The 14,935-nt window shown below is 31.0% G+C and overlaps 1 protein-coding gene across 2 annotated transcripts; it reads left to right on the forward strand.

Moving 5' to 3' along the window:
* Positions 1 to 3,206: 3,206 nt before the first annotated feature.
* Positions 3,207 to 6,653, forward strand: LOC123225234 (G-type lectin S-receptor-like serine/threonine-protein kinase SD3-1). Of its 2 annotated transcripts, XM_044649142.1 has the most exons (3): positions 3,207 to 3,394; positions 3,596 to 3,819; positions 4,201 to 6,653. In XM_044649142.1, exons 2-3 carry the CDS (start codon positions 3,777 to 3,779, stop codon positions 6,513 to 6,515), a joined length of 2,358 nt encoding a protein of 785 aa, XP_044505077.1. In that variant the 5' UTR covers positions 3,207 to 3,394; positions 3,596 to 3,776; the 3' UTR covers positions 6,516 to 6,653. The 2 variants fall into 2 exon arrangements, with proteins under 2 accessions (XP_044505077.1, XP_044505079.1); XM_044649144.1 differs by lacking the exon at positions 3,207 to 3,394 and having other exon boundaries at positions 3,502 to 3,819; positions 4,224 to 6,653.
* Positions 6,654 to 14,935: the final 8,282 nt, after the last annotated feature.

A 14,935-nucleotide genomic window follows, 5' to 3' on the forward strand; every position in this document is an offset into this window, starting at 1 on the left:
AGTGTCGGCAGATCTAATCCATTTTCCGGCCAAGAATCGTAATTTCAGCCTCTAATTTCAACATAAATCAAATCTACGCATCCAATAACACAAAACCCCTCAACCAATTCAACGAAAACAACCAAGAATCAAAACATTTTAAGCATTATTCAAAATCGAAACCCTAAAGTTTCAAACCGTAAAATCTCACTCAAATCTCAATAATATGAACAATAACTTGATTCAAGCAAGATGACGGAAGATATGCTAACGTTCTTTGCCATTTTCGGTTGTCGAAAAGCACGAAAATCGATAAAAATCTGAGCGACCGTGGGATTATCATGGGACAGGGGAAAATTTCGAATTTTCCACTGTTTTTGAACAGTGAAATGCCCAAAGATTACCGTGGGAACCGGCGAAATTTGTTGTGTTTATATATAGGCAGTTTCGACATTTCACAAAAGTTGGGCATTTTTGCTTTAATCTGAATTTTTTGGGTAATTTCACTTAAACCTCCTTAATTTTGGCTATTTATTATAATTTCCCAAAAATATTTAAGTAAAATGATTTATTAGTATTCTTTTATTATCGTTAATAAAACATAATAATTATTTATATTTATTTATTTTTACTAAATTTTATTAAATATAATAATTATTTTTATTCAATAATTTTTAAAATAATTTATTTTTTAAAATATTTTTTATTTTAATAATAAAATATTATTCAAATTAAACATCCATCAAGTATTAAAAAAGGTACAATTTTTTAGGAAGGAGTGGGATTGGGTTTGGTTTGGGACATTGGTTAGGTAAATTGACTCGCTCAATGCTGACTAAATTTCATTAATGAATTAAAATTAAATGTAGAAAAGTGATGAGGTCTTTTTCATTCAGCTTTGTGCAGACAAGGCAGTCGCTGTGTAGGGTCGAATTTAGGTGGTCCATCGTGCTGCGGAATCCATTATGTTAAGTAAGACTCGCTGATTGGTTAACCCCGATCAACGAGCATAACAAGCCCGTAGAATGGCTTAGATCCCCTAGAGCAAGCCTTTGATAGATCCCCTTAACAGGCAGGTTTGTAAAACTATATTTTTTAGTCTTTTAGCTAATATTACTTATCATAATTTTTTATTGCATTATTAAACCAGCTCATGAGTTGTACCCCTAGACCCCTAACACAACCCAAATAATGTGCAAGTTTGATATGTTCCACAATTTTCTGGACTGTGTCCCATATTCAGTGCCCAAAAAAGGAGATCGAGGTCATGTAACAGGTTGACTCAACCCCAATGATATGTTTATGAACATCCTCCTTTTCAAAGATTTTCATTAGATATGACAAATAAGCACGTCAATTTAGATATGGGTCAAATTAATACATATATAAGTTGAAAATTGATTCAATTATATAAATTATAATTTCTAAAATATGTATCCAATATTAGAGATATAAGTGGATTTGTTAGTTACTCATTAATATTAATTTCTCATATTTTTTTATTATTTTAATATATTTATTTAATAATTTTTAATTTTTTTCACTTCATATACATAAGTATTCTATAAAAGAATGAAATTTTAATTCAAATTATAAAAATGTTTTTTATATATTTGAAGAATTTTAATATTGAACATGAACTCAATATTTATAACAAAATGTTTAGTGTTCACATTATTTAAATTTATTTTCAATATAACAAATTCTTTAATTTTATGGTGGATTTGAGTTTATTTTATATTAAGAGAACAGAAAATATATAAAATTTGTAATAGATGTGTTGTAAGTTTGTTGTTGAAGAGAAAGAAATAGATGAATAGAAAAAAATAACAAGTAACTAGCATGCACCTACACGCATACCCAACCCCTTGCAAAAAATTTATTACCCACTGATAGGGGTCCAAAATAGATTCAAAATCCAATAAACTAAGACTCGTATATATTTTTAGATGGGTTACATACAAGTTGTATGGGCGACTCACCCATTTTGCCATGTCTAATTTGTCTATCCTTGAATAAAGAAACCCCTTATTAAATTGAAAGGGGAATATATGATATTTGCCAGAACATTAAGACTACTTTGTTAGTCATAATAGTTTAAAAGGCAACTATTAAGAATTTAGACCATGAACACCCTGCTATCTTTGCTTTCACACACACATATTTGTCTTTCTCCTCTTCTTCAAATCGCTCTCTCCTCTGTCACTTCCCGTCAAATTTTAGGGTCTCATTACCCTCCAAATTACGCTCTGTTCTAAACCCACCTCCCTACAAGTCTCATGAACACATTCTCTTCACAAAAGTTTACTACGCAAAACTGTTGACAAACAAGTAACGTTGTAACCCTTTCTATCTCCTTAGTACCACTTTAGAGTCTTTCTTCTTTTTCTTTGGCCAAAGCACTATTTCTCACCCAAAGTATCCTCTCATCTCAACTTTTTATCCTTTAATATTGAAAATTCTATTTACCTACCTTTGGGCGATTAAAATTAATGAAACTGTAACATCTTAAAATTTTATTTATTTTTTTCTCCCTTAAACCCAAAAAACTATTTTTTCCTCTATAAGCAAAGTTTTAAAAAACGACATTTCCCCCTTAGGGTTTAGTTTTCAAAGTCCTGTACTATTGCCAACAGTCTCTCTCTCTCGAAATTTCCTTTTTCTCCAGCGATCTCTATCCTCTCAGCTAGATGCCCGATTGATATCGAATCAAGCTAAAGAGATGAAGAGCTTCATCGGGAAGACGAAGACGGCTTTGTCTTCGTCTCCCCAGCTTGATTCAATGTCGATCAGACGTCTAACTGAGAGGAAAGAGATCATCGGAAGGAGAGAAAGCATCGGGAGGGAAATGCCACTGGTAATGGCCTTGTAGATGGCATCGGAGTTTGAAAACTAAGCCCTAGTGAGGAAAATGTCATTTTTTAAAATTTTACTTATGGGGAAATAGTTATTTTTTAGAGTTTTGAGAGGAAAAAAAGATTAAATTTTAATTTATTTTTAATATTAAAGATAAAATAATGATTTTACCCTTAAAACCAACACTTAATCTCTTATAGGTGGGTGTTTGAAATTTTTATAATTAAATAGTAAAAATTTGAGATTAAAAGATTTTTTGGGTAGGAATAAGTCATTTGGCCCCTTTCTTTGCTTTTAACTTTCTTCAACTAGAGTATATGTCAAACTAACATACTTTCATTTTTTTTATTTCCCCTCCTTGACTCCGTTTGTTTGTTCATTGGTAAATCTTTCCTCCGCTTGGGGTGTTCATTTTCTCCCAAGAAAATATTTTCTAGCAAAATCTAGATCTCGGCATTTTTTTATTTTACTCGGATAATAAAACAACGGGGTTCATCTTTGACTTGGTGGCTGGTTGCCAGTTCATACTTGCAAATTTTGCAGCTTTTAAATCTTCAGTGTAAGTTGGACTGCAATATCAGTGCACTCTTATCTCTGAAAGTGATTTGACGGCCCACATTATTGATCCCTTTGGTCTGTTTGGGTCCCATCTGCTAAAAAGTTTCAAACATTGAATTTCAGTATGCCTTGTGCTTTTATTTTTTTTTTTACGATACCTAAACTTGATAATTAGAAAGTTTTCATTTTTCTTCATGTACAGGTCATTTATGTCACCAAATATCGTTAAGAAGTCAAACTTATATGCTATTCTATGTTCCTTCATCGATTCCTTTTAAACAGTTGGTTGCTTTGGTCAAGTTTTTATGCTTATATGATGTTGATTTGGTTTTTGGCCCCAAAGTGAGCATGGAAATTTTTTATTACGGTCAAGCGGGTATTCTATGCTGGCTTCTTCAATTTCTGGTGGCTTGAATGTCTTTTCAGGTACCAAACTTACGAATATTTAGTTCCCTCTTGAATTGCATTTGGTCCATTTTTATATATTTCAGTTTTCTTTCTTTGATTTTGATCACAATTCTTCTAATTTTTCAATGTTTCAGTCTGTTATTGCCCGCCTGATATTGAAATGTGATGTATATATCTTTCTTGTGTTGCATTGCAGTGGTCATAGCCAAAAAACTTTCTATTATTATCTCTTATTTTCATAAGCTTTATTATGCTTAGTCCTAAATAGTTTTCCACTTGCCTACTATTTCACATGTTTTTTGCCTGAATCTGCTAAAAATGTGGTTCTACTACGCTTATCTGATACAAATGTTTTAGAGTGTTCGGTGTACTCATTTGTTGTTTTGTTGCATCTTTAAGCATTTTCAAATATGGTTCAACAGGAGCCATTCCTCCTTCATTCACCTTTCCTCCTATGTATCTCCATTGGGTTGTTGTTGCTGTTCAGAGTTGTAGTTTCACAAATTCCTCTTGGTTCAAAACTTTCTGTAGTGGAAAATGACTTCTGGTTCTCTTCCAATGGTGATTTTGCACTTGGATTCTTTAATTCTTCTGATCAGCCTAATCAGTTTAGTGTTGGTATTCGTTACAATTCCAAATTGATTACTGCTGCCAAACAAACTGTAGTTTGGGTTGCTGGAGGTGATGCCACTGTTGGTAACCAGTCTTATTTTCAGCTTTCACAAAATGGGGAACTGGTTTTATTTGACTCCTCAAAGGGATTCACTGTATGGACAACCAAAACAAGGCTATTGTCTGTTGCCTCAGCTTTCCTTCAAGATGATGGCAATTTTGTTTTACTAAATGAGAGGAAAGATGTGGTTTGGCAAAGCTTTGATACACCATCAAATACACTTCTTCCAGGTCAGAAATTATATGTATTTAGTACACTCAGACCTGCTACCACAGATCCCCTTTCAAGTTCCTACAGCCTGTACATGAATTCTCTGGGACAATTGCTACTTAGGTGGGATAGTATTGCTTATTGGAAAAGTGGAAGGCCTTCACATTTAAATCTCAGTGCTGTTCTCACTTCAAATGGAACCTTTCAACTTATGGATCAAAATTTGGAGCCTGTTTGGTCTGCCTTTGGAGAAGATCATGGCGACTCTGTCAAATTCCGGTTTCTTAGGCTCGATGCGGATGGAAATCTACGGTTGTATTCATGGGTAAAGGCTTCACGGTCATGGAGATCAGTTTGGCAAGCTGTTGAAAATCAATGCAGTGTCTTTGCAACCTGTGGTGAGCAGGGCATTTGTTTATTCAATGCATCCGCTTCCCCGGTCTGCAAATGCCCCTTTAAGTCCACATCTTCTGCCAGCACAAAATGTTTGTTTCCACGTTCGCAGGAGTGCGATTCTGGTGCTGATTTGGTTGAATATGAGCACATGTTACTGTATGGAATTTATCCAGCAAATGATTCAATTTTTCAGTCAAGTTTACGGCAGTGTAAACTGGCTTGCATACATGATCCACAATGTTCAGCAGTAACCTTCACAAATGATGGGACTGCACAATGCCGAATGATGACAACTCAGTACGTGAGTGGTTATTCGGACCCCTGGCTTAGTTCTGTATCCTTCACAAGGAAATGTTTATACACAGATCCATTAGCTGCTAAACCCAATTTCACAAAGTCCCCCCCAAGTTTTCGACTAGTACAATCTAACAGGCTTTGCATTCCTTGTCAAATTGGGGCAGGTTCCGGCACGGTCGTTGTATTCATTGTCATTCAGTTTGGGATTGGAATTTTCTTGTACAGGAGAAGAAAGTCTATAAGGAGGAGAGCTGCATTAGCTTTTACAGGCCCTAACTCAAAGGGTTTGCTTATGTTATCCTTCAGTGAAATCAAGGAGCTTTCAGCGAACTTCAAGTACCAATTAGGCCCAAAGATGTTCAAAGGCATGCGAGCAGATAACCAACCAATTGCCATCAAGAAGATGGATGCAACAATAGCAGAGAGAAAGTTCCGAAGTGCAGTGTCTAAGATAGGGAATATTCATCACAAAAACCTCGTAAAGCTGGAGGGTTATTGTTGTGAGTTAAATCACAAGTATCTTGTCTATGAATTTGCTAAGAATGGTTCTCTAGAAAAGTATATACAAGATTCCAAATTTTGTGGGAAACTGAACTGGAGAAAGAGGGTTGACATATGCTTGTCCGTGGCAAGGGCTCTTTTTTATTTGCACACAGAGTGTAGGGAATTTGTAAGCCATGGGAATCTGAAATGTGGAAATGTAGTCTTGGATGAAGATTTTGAGGCGAAAGTGACTGATTTTGGCCTAGGCATTTTTCATGGTGGAGCATCATTCAATTGGGTTCCTGCAGCAAAAGATGTGGAAGATTTTGGCAAGATGGTGTTGATGCTAGTAAGTGGCAGGTATCAAGAAGTTGAAGAAAATGTTTGTGAGTGGGCTTATAAGGAATGGATGGAGGGAAATGCAGAGAGGATAGTTGATCAAAGAATAGATAGTGAAGTCGATCCTCAAAAGCTGGAGCGCATGTTGAGACTTGTGTTTTGGTGCCTTCAAACTGATGAACATATGCGACCTTCCATGGGTGAGGTGGTGATGGTACTAGAGGGCACATCAACTGTTGATCCTCCTCCTCCGCCCTTTGCATGTCGAAGGCCATTGGATGATGAGGAGTCATCAGAGTCAGCCTTAGAGAACTAGAATCTCATTGAACATCTAGAACTTTAACTTATTTGTTGATTTTAGCTTATGCTTTCATGTATAGTAGTACTAACCATCAATTATGATTACAGTTTTGCCTGAAATGAATGACAACATATAGCACTTATCCTTGTTTTATTTCATCTTAATACATTCACACATAACATTTGACCATTGAACTCGGAGCTTTCAACACTATGCTTTTCTTTTCAAGTTGCTCTGTGAAAAAGCATCACCTAAATATCAATTTTCAGGTCAGTTGTAATATTCAAGTATTGTTGTATAGATGTAGCAGACTAAAACACTTGAAATAACTAACTTACAAATATTTCCACAACTCTCAATTTTTCCTGGACACACTTCATTTTTTAAATTACAATCTGGAATGGGCTCTAGAAAAGCAGAGAGAAGTGATGCTTTTTGGCTTCAAAGCTTTTCACCTAAATCAATAAAGAGACATGGGTAAGAGGCATGCAAATTGCAATGCATATAAAGTAGCTTTTCTTCTATCATCAATAAATTAAATATTATATGGACCGACTTTATATGTTTGACATATTGTAAACTTTTGCAGGAGAGACTGTAAACTAAACAAACAATATTACAAAGTCATGCTGAGTGGAAAGATGTACTATGGACTAATAAATTAATTAATAGGATGTATTTCAATATGGCATCTAAATATTAAAAAAAAATAGAAAAATGTTATATATGTTTAATTTTAAATATTTAATTAAATATTTAAATAATATATCATATTATTTTATTTTTAATTTAATTTAATTTAATTATATAATAATATATTATTAGATATTTTAAAATTGGATGGAAAAATAAATGTGATAGTGATTGACTTGGGATTTCTCACAAGAGAATAGGTAGCTTTCGCATCATGCATAAATGAGAATAATTTTCATGTCCAATAATTGTGTTCTCCAATCCAAGCACATTAATCTTCTGGAAAAAATAAAAAATGCAATTACTTTTTGAAAGTAGGAACTTTTGATTGATTAATAATGGCCATTTAGGTTAATCAAACATATATATTTATCTTTTTATAATTATTTTTTAATTTGTAATAAAAAATTTTGTAAAATATAATTATATATATGTATTTTAAAAAAATATAATTTATAATTTGGTTTAGTTTAAAAGTCACTCAAATTATAACCTAGATTAAAAACTATACCAAACTATACGGTAATTTTTTAGTGGTTTCATCTCCTGAGATTAGACTCCAATTTAGCATCAAATAAAAAGAATAATATCTTCTTCTTCTTCTTCTTCTTTTTTTATTTTTTTATTTTGTGGGTATTTTTATATTGATTTCTATTTTTAATGCACAGAGGTGAAAATGCTGAAAGATACTTTGATGTAAGAAAGCAATCTCAATCCGAATGGCATCTCTATGTGCATAAAGCCTCCAAAATGAGGACCATCTATGGATTCTTATTTCATGTCCTTATCCGAAACCCTGAAAATCACCGACACTATGTACAAGTATTTTTGGGCTTCTATACTTGGGTTGGAATCCCTTTTCTTTTTTCAATTTGGCATGGTATATGAGGTGTAGATAATACGATTCTTCTTTTGGGAAAATTATGTAAAGGACCCTTTTTCGACAGAATTGGAAAATGATCCTGTTCGAAAGGGTCCCCTTCCTCTATCTCGAAGGAATTCCATTCTTTTTTTTTTTTTTTTAAATAAATATTCTCATACTATCAAACAACTATTTTCATCATTAATCCTCCCAATGTATTTTCTTTTTAATAAAATTCTAATTTTAAGTATTCAAATGATATATTATTATATAATTTAATAATTTTGAAATAAAAATAAAATACTGTCTAATCATATGATAACACATTATTAAAATACTTAAAATCGAATGTATATGAAATACCTTAACTTGGACAATGGTTGAGATGAAGCATATGTGATTTAATGATTATGATTTGAGCTATTTAAAGTTGTTAATTTGTGTTAATTCATTATATAACATAAACAACAGAGAATCGAAGTGGGAAATTGTTTAAAATTTCTGAAAAATGGTGAACAACATTATCATTCATCATAATATTTAATAGACTACTCACATAGCCACATAACTTTTAATATATATATATTAAAAATAATTTAAAAAAAAAAAACAATGTCAATTGAAGGAAATATATATTAAAAATAATATTGTTGTGTTGTGTATGCACATAACTTTTTTTTCTTTTTCCTCAAATTACTCCTCCTCAATTGCCCAAAATGGGCTTGAAAAGGATAAGCATGAACTCTGATTTTGACAAGAGAGACCATATTCATTTCTACAGAATCAATGAGATCCGCCAAACAGAAATATTTCAGCTTAAACAAAAAGTTGAATTGCTATCTATTTCTAGAACAAGTTCAAGAAGTAGGGTTAGATTCAACCTAAATTGTTTGAGTTTAAATTCAAACTTAAATTGAATGAGTCAAGTTAAACCTAAAGATTAAATATGTTTTTATAAAATAAATCACGTTCAAACGAGTTTGAATTAATTTGAATCAAATCTAAAGTAAAATTATTTTCAAACCCAGTTCAAAACTCATCTTGTTGATCTTAAATCGATCTTAAGTTATCTCTTTTAGATTCGAGATGATCTTGAGCTAAGTTTGTTTTTGTATGTGAATCATTGGACGGTCTAAATCATCACGTTTGTCAAAAACTGCCCAGAAAGAAAAAAAAGGGAAGTAGGCCCCCCTATTGATCCAAAAGCCCTTATTTTGAAGTCAAGGTAGTAAAACCACATATTATTCAGGTTTAATTCAAACTATGTTTAATTTGTGTATTAAATAAGTTGAAAATAATTTTTAAATTAAAAATATATTAAACACTTATTTTATACTTTTCTTGTATTAAATACGAATTATTTGACTATATTTTACGTTTGTTTAAAGGTTTTGCAATTAATAATTAGACTGATATGCTAACTTTGTTATACATATACATACTACTCATAATTTCATTTTGGGCTACAATTTTTCAAAAAAAAGTTGGTATTGTTTCATGTTATTTAGTATTTCTTTTGTTGATATCTTCCTTTGTTTCATTTTGAATGCTTTATATGTGGGCGAATTTGATTGTAACATAATATTATCTTTTAGTATAACGGATAAGAGCAATCTCTAATTTTATTATGTAGTCATATTTATTCCTCAAAACAGACCAACTCTTTTATGTCTCATGAAAGTTCTGAACTTTTTATTAATTATTATTTTTTGTTTTATTTTTAACATGAGAAAATACTTCTGATATCTAATTGGATTTTGTTTAAATATCTTCAATTAAATATTTTTTATGGGTGCACTAAAACTTGTGCATGAATTTTTACTAATTTTAGTGTTATTCTTAATTGTTTATGCATTTAGTTAAGAGCTCTTATCTGCATATTTTGATAATAAAGCTTTTAAAGTGCATAGCACTATATTTTTTGAGCTATTTTATCTATCATGTAGACTTATTTGACATAAATTTGAAATTCATTTGTATTAGTTTTGTATTATTTTAATAGTATGAGCATATATCTTGTGTTTGTGTCTCAACGGGATCTTTATTGAAATTCTTAAGACAATAATTTGAATTTGAATTATGTATTATGTTATATTAAGTTTAATAGTTAATTAAATATTTTACATTTAAATTGTTATATTGATTTTCATTAAAAAATTCATGAAAAAGTGTTAAAATTATTATTGATATTATAGTATTTTTAGAAATATATCATTAATAATATGTCATATTAAACTTATTTATGTATATATTTTATTTTATTTTTTGCACGTAAATTTTATGTACATTTTTTTTACAAATATTTCTATACTTTTTTTTTTTAATTTTCGTATTTACTATCAAGATTTTGAAGGAGAATTTTCTTCGCAACTAAAATAAATAAATAAATATTCTGGGGAAGTCCACAATCAAACAATAAAAATTAATTTTTAGATTGATGCCGTCAAGTCAATTATGGAATGCCAAGTGTCCATATTGCAATGAAATAGCCCACCTTGGTCCTGGTCCCCTTGATAAGGAGCCAATTAAGCCGGCCAAATTTCCTTGAGATATTCCCACGACTCAAGGTAATGCTCAATTTTAGCAGCTTATTGATGAAATTAAAAATTTCCCTTTTTTTCTGTTACTAATTTTATTTCCAATTTTTTTTCTGTATTTATACAAAAATTAACAACGATTATCGAAATTTATCTTACAATATCAGAAAATACTATTTTGAGAGAATTTTAATTAAGAAAAGGTTAAATTAAATTATTATATATGTTATTAAAGATAATTTAAAAGTTAATTCAAACAGAAACAAAGACGAAAAGATTAAAAAAATATAATGTAATAAATCTATGTCAAAAAAAAAAAAGGTGCGAACCATATCCTTTTGCCGTAATGTAGAATACATGCAAGTGATTGTATTTGTCAAAGTAGAACTTGTGCTTTTTCACATGTCCAAATCAAGCTCAAGAAAATGACTTTCAGTAGGGATGACAACGGGAAAGGGCAAAGAGGGGTTTTCAATCCTCGTCCTCATCCTCATTCTCATCCTCATCCCCATTCCCATTCCTATAGGAGATATCAGTCTCTATCTCTGTTATGGGAACGAAAATGATTATTTGTCCTCTCTCTACGAAGAAAAATTCTCTCTTCATCTCTTCTCTATCTCTATGGGGAAAAATCCCCTCTCTGTACGCGCAAGAAAAAATCTCCTCCTTATACCCTCTAAACACATATAAATATATTAAATAACAAAATTAGGTAAAATTAAAATCAACTCACTATTTCAAATATCACAAATATAATATATTGTCCACTTTAATATGTACAACAAAAACTTAAATAAATTTGAAAAATATAAATAATCTAAAATTATAAATATATATTAATATTTTAAGTAAATATATTTATATAAAAAGACGGGGATAGGGGCAGGGCAGGGCGTGAAGGGGACATATGTATCTTCGTCCACAATTGCAAAATTTTTTTTCATCTCTGTCCTTGTCCTCTTCCCCATTTCTATCACAGAATTCTCTTTTCGTTAAGGTCGGGACCCTAAATTCGAATCGAAATTATCTCTAACTTTGAGATACAAAGACCTCATAGTCTCACCTAAGTCAAATACTCTAATTTCTAATTCCACATCATTACACAATTTGTTTATTATATATATAACAAAAGCATTTTAAATCATCAACTCTAGTTTAAACTACAAAGAATTTTTATAGGTCTAAATGTATGCTTTTGGGTTTATTTTTGGTTTTCACATGAGTAAGGCTAGATTCAGAGTGAGTTTATTTAACTTTAAAGAGTTTTGTTCAAACGAGCTTGAAATGAGTCCATTGTATACAAACCCGAGTTGAAGTATATTAGAGAATCCAAACACGAGCCCAAACCGAGTAGAAAAGGATCTGAGTGCATTTTGCCCTCTTTAAGTTTTTGTTAAAACAACGTCTTTGAACATTTGGGCTAAAATACAAAGGTTTAGTAAACCTTCAAATTTCCTTTCATGCATTAACATTTTCACTTCTCCCATTCTCCTGTTACTACTTCGTTTCCTCTTGCTTCTATCTTTGGCATCATTAGTTGCATTTATCCTTCTGGACTCCACCTCCTATTGCTTATGTCTTCAACTTTTTGGCACCATTGGTTGCATTTATCCTCACTTTAGTTAACTTCGCTACATTCTAGTTTCAGTTCCTCCTTTCATGAAAGACTTCGACTCTCCGACATTTCTCCATCAAGTTTTGTTGTATGTAAGTTTTGTAAGAAAAGGTTGAAACTGCAGAAGACACATTCAACAACACACCTTTCCTACCATACAGAACAATGTCGTGAGAGAAAGAAGGCATTGGGAAAAGAGAGTGATTCGAAAGGCCAAACAATGTTAGGGTTTAAGCCAACACAAGCAAATTTTCTAAACTCCTTTACTCCACCTGTAGTCAGGATGAATGCAAAATATGATCACAATAAGGTACAACTTAAATACTTAATTAACTTATTTGGTTAATTACTATCATTTTTAAACTAACTTGTGTTAAAATAGTTAACAATTATTGTGATGCAATATGCAAGTGCGAGAGGCACTTGCTCATATGATTCTAATGGATGAATTGTTGTTCAATATGGTTGAGTATGTTGGCTTCAACTACTTTTGTAGCATTCTACAACCTCTATACGAGACATTGGAAGGAAAGAAGCAAACTTTGATTGTGATTGAGTTGTGTAGGTCAAAACCAATGATTTGAAGAAACTTTTCCAAAATTTGAGAAGAATACGTGTGATAAACTGATTAATAGGAGTCAGATGTGCAAAACATTGAATAAATGGTCATACCTGTGCATTGGGTGGATCTAGAATAGACTTTAAATGAACACATTATTATCTTTGTCCATGTTCCTTTCCTGAGAAAAAGGAAAAGTGTTGCACAAAGTGTATTCAATTGTTTCGAGGAATAGGGTATTCTGAATAAGGTAAAGTTCAATCTAATTATACTTATACATTGTCTATTTCTTGATTAATAAGTGGCAACCCTAATATACATGTTAATTCTATGTTAATAGGTGCACATCATCACTATAAACAATGCATCCATGAATGACAAGTGCATTGCATTTTTTATGGATGATTTTAAGATGAAAAGATCATTATTTTGCAAAGGAAAGTTATTCAACATTCAGTGCATAACGTACATTGTCAATCTTCTTGTTCAGGATGGTTTAGGTGAGATTAAAGTGGTTATTGATAAAATAAAAGATAGTGTGAAATATATATGAGTTAGTGAGGCTACGCAGCGAGACTTTGCAAATATTGCTAAAATATGTGGTATTAAAGAAAGAAAATTGATTTTTCGAGTGCCCTATTAGATGGAACAACACCTATAATATGTTTAATGTAGTGTTGATTTTTCGAGAAGTGTGGGTCGATACAGAGCTAGGTATGATAACTATTTGCCATATTTACTAACTGGAGATAAAGTTTGTGAATTTTCTAGAATATTTAATAATGTAAGCAAAATTGTATCAGGAACAAAATATCCAATGACTAACTTAAACTTCACGGAGGTTCACAGAATAAAAAAAATCTTAAAAATTATGGAATTTGATCCAGAGGTAGTCGTAATGGTTAAATCAATGATGGCAAAGTTTGATAAATATTAGGGAGAGATAAATTTGCTTATGTCGGTTGCAATCAGACTGGATTTAACGTAAGGAACTTGATTATTGGTATGATCTTTGTTTATGTTGATCCTTTATGTATTGTAATGTACTCGTTTCTTGTAATTGTAGGTTTAAATTTGAATTTATTAAGTTTGCTTATCCCATGTTATACAGGGAATATGATGCCATGATTGACTACTCACATAGGCACATAAAAATTAGCTTGTTTCTCTCTTGCTATTAATATAAATTGGGGGAATGTATTTTTATTTTATCATAGTGAATACTTGTTGGTTTAAAAATATGATTGGTTTCAAATATAAGATAATTAAAAAAAAAATAAAACAATGTCAATTGAAGGAAATATATATTAAAAATAATATTGTTGTGTTGTGTATGTACATAACTTTTTTTTTTTCCCTTTCATTATAAAAAATTTCACTGGCAATTTTATTTTTTTAAGAAATGTGCATGTCCTCAAATTACCATATTCATTTCTACAGAATCAATGAAATGCGCCGAACAAAAGTATTTCAGCTTAAACAAAAAGTTGAATTGCTATCTATTTCTGGAACAAGTTCGAGTTCAAACCAACTTAGATTAAATTTAAAATAAAATTGTTTTCAAAATAAGTTTAAAATTCATTTTGTTGATCTCGAATCGATTTTAAATTATTTTTATAGATTTGAGATTCTCTTGAACTAGACTTATTTGAGTTTTTGTTCAAATCGAATTCAATTGGTATTCAAGCTTACAGTTTGTATTTGATAATTGTTTCTGTACTTTTTTCTCTCTCTATCATTAAATAGAGCTAATATTTTGAGTTAGAATTCAATAACAAAATTTTGATTTTTAAAAAATGAGAGATAAAAAAAATCTAATAAAAATTGATTTTTGGAAATAGTTTATAATATAATTCAGATTTTAAAATCATTTATTAGCTTTTTTATTTATAAATTTAGTAATCACGAATAAAAATAAACCTTAAATATTTATGACATACTTTCCATCTGCTTAGAAAATTTAGTTCTTTTCAATTGGCATTTATTTTACTATTAAACTAGATTTTTACTTTTAAAAAGTGAAAAAGGAAAAATAACAGCCAATAGATGTGAATCATTGGACGGTCCAGATCGTCACATTTGTCAAAAACTTCCCAGAAAAAGAAAGTGAAATAGGCCCCCTATTGATCCAAAAACACTCCCTTGAAGTCAATTTAATAAAACCGCGTA

Source organism: Mangifera indica, chromosome 9 (assembly GCF_011075055.1).
Source record: "Mangifera indica cultivar Alphonso chromosome 9, CATAS_Mindica_2.1, whole genome shotgun sequence".
In the NCBI taxonomy this organism is placed as follows: Eukaryota; Viridiplantae; Streptophyta; class Magnoliopsida; order Sapindales; family Anacardiaceae; genus Mangifera; species Mangifera indica.